Source organism: Lolium rigidum, chromosome 7 (genome assembly GCF_022539505.1).
Source record: "Lolium rigidum isolate FL_2022 chromosome 7, APGP_CSIRO_Lrig_0.1, whole genome shotgun sequence".
In the NCBI taxonomy this organism is placed as follows: Eukaryota; Viridiplantae; Streptophyta; class Magnoliopsida; order Poales; family Poaceae; genus Lolium; species Lolium rigidum.
Window position 1 is genome coordinate 12,593,409 of NC_061514.1, and position 8,692 is coordinate 12,602,100.

At 49.7% G+C, this 8,692-nt stretch overlaps 1 protein-coding gene across 1 annotated transcript; it reads left to right on the forward strand.

Annotated features, from left to right (window-relative positions):
* The first annotated feature begins 668 nt into the window (after nucleotides 1-668).
* Nucleotides 669-2,701, forward strand: LOC124670907 (probable carboxylesterase Os04g0669600). Its single transcript, XM_047207370.1, has 6 exons — nucleotides 669-882; nucleotides 967-1,019; nucleotides 1,658-1,781; nucleotides 1,864-1,985; nucleotides 2,111-2,218; nucleotides 2,332-2,701. The coding sequence occupies exons 1-6, from the start codon at nucleotides 669-671 to the stop codon at nucleotides 2,452-2,454; spliced, it is 744 nt and encodes a 247-aa protein (XP_047063326.1). The 3' UTR covers nucleotides 2,455-2,701.
* Nucleotides 2,702-8,692: the final 5,991 nt, after the last annotated feature.

Below are 8,692 nucleotides of genomic sequence, written 5' to 3' on the forward strand. Positions count from 1 at the left end.
TTGTTATACTGCTGCAAATATGGTAGGTCTAACTTAGCCTAAGCAAGATTTCAACATTTCATAACCGTGTGTCTCACTCGTCAGTGACAAGTAACAAAAGGCAACGCAATCACCGGTGGCGGCCATGGCGACACCTCCCACGGATCCCCGCCGGTCGTCTATCACCGTCACTCGCGCAGGCGGTGTTTCCAGAGCCATCCCCACATGGGAGGCCGGGCTTGTAAGGTAAAGAAAAAAAAGCTCAAAACAAACCTTGAACTTGTATCAAAAGCTAAATCGAACCCCCAATTCCTAGTTTCCAAATTCGACACTCCGAACGTGTCGATTTGGGTGTATTTTGAACCCTCGTCTTGTTTGACGCACCGGGAAAAGATGATCCTAACCGGGATTAAAAGCTACTCTCACTAACATGTGACTCCGGATTTCCCAAATCGATCGGTCACACAAAATAACAGAAACATGTGCTGGCTACTTCAATCGCACATTCGCGCCACGTTCAAAGAAAATGGAAAAAAAAAGATACTCTTCAATCGCGCGGCACCGGCACGCCTCGCACACTCCCGTCATCGTCGTCGTCCGTCAGTCAGTCTCCACCTACAACTCGTCAGTTAGGCCCACTCCAAGAGAGGGTGCCGGCGGTTGCGATCGATCTTCACCACCACGGCACCATGGCACTGCCGGCCGTGCCGCCGATCGATCGGCAACCCGACCCTCGGATGGCGCCTCCCTCTGCGGCGGCGGGACGCGGGCTCGTGCTCTGGCTGCACGGGTCCGCCGAGACGGGCGAGCAGAGCCGCGCCCAGGTCGCCCCCTACTTCTCCGCTGTCCCCGAGCTCCGACTCTCCTTCCCCACCGCCCCCACCACCCCCATCGCCTGCTACGGTACGTGCGCTGACCGAATGTTGCTCACGATTCGAGGGAGGTGAAAGTACCTGTGATCGATTTCAGTTGCGATGTTTGTTGCAGGTGATGAGGTGATCACTGCTTGGTTCGGCATCCCGGGGGTTCCTATCACTGCTGTAATTTCCACAGCTTCTTCTGTTGTTACTATACTGCAACTAAATCTGTTACTCCACATCTTCTTCTGCTACTGCTAAAATGTCAGCTGCTGTTATTTGCCGAGGATGCACTCTCTCGGCGCAGAGTATTCGTATGCATGCGTCAGAAATCAAGATAGATTCACACTTTCTTTCAGCATAGTCATAGACTCGTATAGTGCTTCCAGTCGAGTAAATAATCAGTGAACTGGAACTGGCAATGCTAATGGACAAGTAAATGCTACTCGTTTCGAGCATGATAAATAAGAATTTTAGGTTTAGTGATTGCTGCAAAGTCAATTTAGAACGATATGACATCATATTTTCTCATCAATTTGAAGGTTTAAAATATAGAGCGAGTATTGGAGCACTTCGCACTAGAACAAACAAAACCTCTTGCAGCACAATAGTAACCCTTTAGAATCCTCACGGCCATTTAAGGACATCACACATCGTGGGACAAGTTACTGCTTACAAAAGCAGAGTGCCTGCAGAGGATTGTTGCTCTAATGGTCTAGCACTTATGTATCCTTGTACCAGACCCTAATTTTCTAACCCTTTACAGTACTTTTTGCTACAATATGATTTACTTACTTTGCTCATTGTTACAACTTTGTTAGACTACTGCTAGAGATGAAAAGGGAGTCCTTAAAGCGGTTGAGCATGTGCACGAGATGATAAACAAAGAAGTGGCCGCCGGGACGAGTCCTACAAACATCTTCGTTTGTGGATTAAGCCAAGGAGGTGAAGCGCTGAAATCTGCATCTGTCATTTCTGCTTTGAAGATAGCACTGATAGAACTGTAGTTTTCGTTTCCTTATCCCAGGTGCTCTCGCCATAGCAAGTGTTCTGCTCTATCCCCAAACTCTAGGTAGGTGTGTTGTTTTCAGTGGTTCAATTCCTCTAAGCAAATCCTTTGCCGAGAAGGTGCCACCTGAAGCCAGAAAGGTAACAACAGCCAAGACCTGCGTGGCTGCAACCATAGTTAACCTGAATATTTCATAGCAGGGTCCTCACTGCTCTTGCAAGTGTGATCTCTTCTATCTCAGCCCTGAATTCTTCAAAACCTGCAGACACCAGTTTTATGGTTCCATGGGATGGCAGACGGGCTGGTACTGTTTGAAGCTGGGCAATCCGGGTGTGCATTTCTCCAAGAGCTTGGTATGGCCTGCGAATTCAAGGTGGTCCAGAAACATGCTCGAAGCCATTAGAAATGAAATTCAGAAAGAATTTCCAGGTTGGAACTTGATTTTCAACCTTCTCTGACTATATTTTTTTCTGAACATGTTGCCAGGCTTATCCAGCTCTTGGACATTCTCTGGTGGATGAAGAGCTCCAGTATTTTCGACAATGGATACTGGAGCGTCTAGGGATCTCTCAAGGAACTGAAACTGCAAGATCAACGTCACCATCTTGACAACAAAGATTTCCACTAGCTACTGTAGGCGATAAATTACCACTTCAATGATCTGAATGGCAGAAATTTAGCTCATCTTGTCACACAAATATGCTTTGGAACGTGTTCCAGTGAAAGGTTTATGATACTGCTAGTTGACATACAGTTTGCTCTCAATTAGTGTGCCCGTATGGCGTATGACTTCGCTCTGTCAAGCATTGATGCTTTGCTTAACTGTCATATGTAAGTGGGTCTTGGGCCCACATGGTAGTGGCTCATCTATTGTTGAGTAACATATTGTATAGACATAGGTCCCCGTGTTTTCTCAGGGTTGTACCTGTAACTGTACATGTGTCCGCCTATATATATATGAGCAGCCGGCCCTATTGGTGCTGTGCAATCTCCAATAACCCTTCTACATGGTATAAGAGACCCTTCGGGTCCTGCCCTAGCCGCCGCTCTCCTCTCTAGGGCGCTGCCGGCCTCCACCACTCCCAACCCTAGCCGCCGCCCTTCTCATCTAGGGCGCCGCCGGCCCTCATCACCACCACCGCTTCCGCCATGGAGCGCTTCGACTCATCCGGCTCCGGTTTCTCCTCCGGCTCCGGCAGCAGCAACCCCTTCGCCGGCCCCTCCGTCGCCATCATCCGCGACATCCCCATCGCCGAGCGCGTGCCGCTGAAGCTCTCCACCACCGCTGCCAACTTCTTCCCGTGGAAGACGTACTTTGGGCTGCTCTTCCGCGAGTATGATCTCCTTGATCACGTCGACGGCACCATCGACCTCCTCGCCATGCCGCACGACCCCGAGTGGCTCGCCATCGACGCCACCATCATCCGCTGGGTTCTACCGGCACCGTCTCCAACGACATCTTTCGCACCGTCGTCCGCGACGGCGATTCCGCCCACACGGTGCGGGCTAAGATCACCGGCCTCTTCACCGACAACAAAATCCGGCGGGTCACCTTCCTCCGGCGAGAGTTCTTCGGCACCCACCAGAACGACTTGTCTCTCGATGACTACGCCCTCAAGCTGAAGAGTCTCTCCGATGAGCTCCGCGACTTGGAGTTCCCGACAAGATCATGCTCTCCACCCTGTCGGCGGGTCTCGGCGAGGATCTCAGCAACGCCGCCTCCAACCTCACGCTCCTCACCACGCCCACCTTCGAGCAGGCCGTGGCGTACCTGCGCCTCGAGGAGCGCCGCCTCAAGCACCTCCGGGCTCGGGCGGCCCACACCGCCTTCGCCGCTGGCTTCTCCCGCGGCGCACAGACTCCCGCACCCCGCGCCCCTGCGCCTCGCCCCATGGGTCCGCCGCCGGGTTTCCCCGCCGCCGCCCCGCCGCCCCGCCGCCCCGCCGCCCGGTCAGACCGGACCGTGGACCGGTCAGTCCGGTCACTAGGCCGGCCAGACCGGCCCCTGGACTGGGCACGCTAGCGCCCCGGCCGGCCAGACCGGTCCCTGGACCGAGAAGCCGGCTCCTCCTGGCGGTAGCCGCCGTGGCTGTCGTCGCCGTGGCGGTGGCAACGGTGGCGCCAATGCCGCCGCCCCCGCGCCTCGTCCCCCGCAGTACACCGCCCCTCCGCCATGGACTGCCGATCACAACCCGTGGACCGGGGTTGTTCACGCCTACTCCATGCCCATGCCGCGCGCCCCCTACCCAGGCATTATGGGGTAGCATCCAGCTTCCCACCAGGCGTTCTACGCGGCGCCCCAGTCTGCCCCGGCCTACGCTGCCCCTCCGGGTGCGACCCCGTGGGACCCCGCGCTCCTGACCGCCCTCCAGAGCCCCTCTGCTGGGGCGTACGGCGGCGGTGGCGACTGGTTCATGGACACCGGCGCCTCCGCGCATATGGCTGCGTATCCCGGTAACCTCTCCTTTTCCACACCCGCTTCCACTTCTTCTCGCATCATCGTTGGCAACGGTCATGCTCTTCCTATTACTCACACTCGGTTCTGTCTCTTTTCCTTCCACCTCCACTCCTCTCTCTCTCCATAACGTCCTTGTTTCTCCTGACTTGATTAAAAATCTTGTTTCTGTTAAGTCTTTCTGTCGTGATAACCCTGTGACTGTGGAATTTGACGCTTTTGGTTTCTCTGTCAAGGATGGTCGTACCCGGTGTAGTATAACGTTGCATAGAAAACAAAAAATTTCCTACCGCGAACACGCAATCCAAGCCAAGATGCAATCTAGAAGACGGTAGCAACGAGGGGGTATCGAGTCTCACCCTTGAAGAGATTCCAAAGCCTACAAGATGAGGCTCTTGTTGCTGCGGTAGACGTTCACTTGCCGCTTGCAAAAGCGCGTAGAAGATCTTGATCACGATCGGTTCCGGCGCCACGAACGGGCAGCACCTCCGTACTCGGTCACACGTTCGGTTGTTGATGAAGACGACGTCCACCTCCCCGTTCCGGCGGGCAGCGGAAGTAGTAGCTCCTCTTGAATCCGACAGACACGACGGCGTGGTGTCGGTGGTGGTGGAGAAGTCCGGCGGAGCTTCGCTAAGCGTGCGGGAAGTGGAGGAGCGGGGCGGCTAGGGTTTGGGAGGGGGTGGCCGGCCACTCAAGGGGGTCGGCCGTGCTGTGGTCTTGGGGTGGCCGGCCCCCTCCCCTTGGCCCCTCATTATATAGGTGGAACCCCAAGAGGTGGTGTCCAAGTCTTCGAATAAGACCCGAACCAAAAACCTTCCATAGGAGGGGGGAAACCTAGCCAAGCTAGGACTCCCACCAAGGTGGGAGTACCACCTCCCATGTGGGGGGGCCGGCCCCCTGGGGGAGTCCACTTGGGACTCCTCCCCCACTAGGGTTGGCCGGCCATGGAGGTGGAGTCCCATGTGGACTCCACCTTCCTTGGTGGTTTCTTCCGGACTTTTCTAGAACCTTCTAGAACCTTCCATAGAACCTTCCGCGACATTTTATTCACATAAAATGACATCCTATATATGAATCTTATTCTCCGACCATTCCGAACTCCTCGTGATGTCCGGGATCACATTCGGGACTTCGAACAAATATTCCAACTCCATTCCATATTCAAGAACTACCATTTCAACATCCAACTTTAAGTGTGTCACCCTACGGTTCGTGAACTATGCGGACATGGTTGAGTACTCACTCCGACCAATAACCAATAGCGGGATCCGGAGATCCATAATGGCTCCCACATATTCAACGATGACTTTAGTGATCGAATGAACCATTCACATACAATACCAATTCCCTTTGTCTCGCGATATTTTACTTGTCCGAGGTCTGATCTTCGGTATCACTCTATACCTTGTTCAACCTCGTCTCCTGACAAGTACTCTTTACTCGTATCGTGGTATGTGGTCTCTTATGAACTTATTCATATGCTTGCAAGACATTAGACGACATTCCACCGAGAGGGCCCAGAGTATATCTATCCGTCATCGGGATGGACAAATCCCACTCGTTGATCCATATGCCTCAACTCATACTTTCCGGATACTTAATCCCACCTTTATAGCCACCCATTTACGCAGTGGTGTTTGGTGTAATCAAAGTACCTTTCCGGTATAAGTGATTTACATGATCTCATGGTCATAAGGATTAGGTAACTATGTATCGAAAGCTTATAGCAAATAACTTAATGACGAGATCTTATGCTACGCTTAATTGGGTGTGTCCATTATATCATTCATACAATGACATAACCTTGTTATTAATAACATCCAATGTTCATGATTATGAAACTAATCATCCATTAATCAACAAGCTAGTTTAAGAGGCATACTAGGGACTTCTTGTTTGTCTACATATCACACATGTACTAATGTTTCTGCTAATACAATTATAGCATGACATATAAACATTTATCATAAACATAAAGATATAAATAATAACCACTTTATTATTGCCTCTAGGGCATATCTCCTTCGACCTCCCACTTGCACTAGAGTCAATAATCTAGATTACATTGTAATATACCTAACACCCATGGCATTCCGGTGTTGGTCATGCTTTGCCCTAGGGAGAGCTTTAGTCAACGGATCTGCTACATTCGGATCGGTGTGTACTTTGCAAATCTTTACTTCTCCATCTTCGATGTACTCGCGAATCGAGTGGTAACGCAGCTTGATATGCTTCGACCTCTTGTGTGACCTTGGCTCTTGTGCATTGGCGATGGCACCCATGTTATCACAAGTAAATGATTAATGGGTCCAATGCACTAGGAACCACACCGAGCTCTACAATGAACCTCTTCATCCATACCGCTTCCGATGAAGCCTCCGAAGCCGCTATGTACTCGATTCCGTTGAAGACTTCGCCACCGTGCACCGCTTCGAGCTTGCCCAGCTTTACTGCAAAGCACCATTCAATATAAACACGTACCCGCATTGTGACTTAGAGTCATCGGGATCGGTGTTCCAACTTGCATCGGTGTAACTTGTTACAACGAGCTCTTGGTCACCTCCATAACAAAGAAACATATCCTTAGTTCTTTTCAAGTACTTCAGGATATTCTTGACCGCTGTCCAGTTGTTCCATTCCCGGATCACTTTGATATCCGCTAGTCAAACTAACAGCATGCGCTATATCCGGTCTTGTACATAGCATGGCATACATAATAGAGCCTACTCGCCGAAGCATAGGGGATCCGATTCATCCTTTCTCTTCTTCGCTCGTAGCCGGTCCTTGAGTCTTACTCAAGACCTTGCCCGGTAACATAGGTAAAAACCCTTTCTTACTTTCGTCCATTCTAAACTTCTTTAGAATCTTGTCCAGGTATGTACTCGTGATAGCCCTATTAGGCGTCTTGATCTATCTCTATAAATCTTGATGCCTAATATATACGATGCTTCACCAAGGTCTTTCATTGAAAAACTCGTTATTCAAATAACCTTTTACATCGCTTAATAGTTCTATATCATTCCCGATCAATAATATGTCATCTACATATAATATCGGGAATGCTACGCAGCTCCCACTCACTTTCTTGTAAATACAGGCCTCTCCATGACACTGTATAAACCCGAAGTCTTTGATCACCTTATCAAAGCGTCGGTTCCAACTTCTCGATGCTTGCTTCAGTCCATAGATTGAACGCTGAAGTTTGCATACTTTGTCAGCATTTTTAGGATCAACAAAACCTTTGGGTTGTACCATATACAACTCTTCCTCAATGTCTCCATTAAGGAACGCCGTTTTGACATCCATCTCGCCAAATCTCATAATCGAAAAATGCAGCTATTGCTAACAAAATCCTCACAGATTTTAGCTTCGCTACGGGTGAGAAAATCTCATCGTAGTCAACTCCTTGAATTTGTCTGAAACCCTTTGCGACAAGTCGAGCTTTATAGACAGTAATATTACCATCAAGCATCTCGTTTTTCTCTTGAAGATCCATTTATTCTCGACAGCCTTTCGGCTATCGGTAAGTCTACCAAAGTCCATACTTTGTTATCATACATGGATCCCATTTCGGATTTCATGGCTTCTTGCCATTTGTTGGAATCTGGGCTCATCATCGCTTCTTCATACGTCGCAGGGTCCTCATCATTGTTATCCACAATCATGACATTTAGACAAGGATCATACCAATCGGAGTGGCACGTTCCCTTGTCGATCCGCGAGGTTCAGTAGTTTCCTCGTTCGAAGTTTCATGATCATTATCATTAGCTTTCTCTCGTTGCCGGTGTAGGCGGTACAGGTACATCTTCCGAGACTCGCGCTACTCGATCAACGAGTATAGATTCATTAATCTCATCGAGTTCTACTTTTCTTCCAGATCACTTCTTTAGTGAGAAATTCTTTCTCAAGAAAGGTTCCGTTCTTAGCAACAAAGATTTTGCCTTTGGATCTCGTGATAGAAAGTGTACCCTATAGTTTCCTTAGGGTATCCTATGAAGACGCATTTCTCCGCTTTGGGTTCTAGCTTGTCCGGTTGTAACTTTTTTACATAGGCTTCGCAACCCCAAACTTTAAGGAACGACAGACTTAGGTTTCTTATTAAACCATAATTCATACGGTGTCGTTTCTACGGATTTTGATGGTGCTCTATTTAAAGTGAATGCGGCTGTCTCTAATGCATAACTCCAAAATGATAACGGCAAATCGGTAAGAGACATCATAGAACGAACCATATCTAAGAGAGTTCGATTACGACGTTCGGACACACCGTTTCGTTGTGGTGTTCCCGGCGGTGTCAATTGTGAAAGTATTCCGCATTTCTTTAAATGCATGCCAAACTCATAACTCGGATATTCACCTCCGCGATCGGATCGTAGAAATTTAATCTTC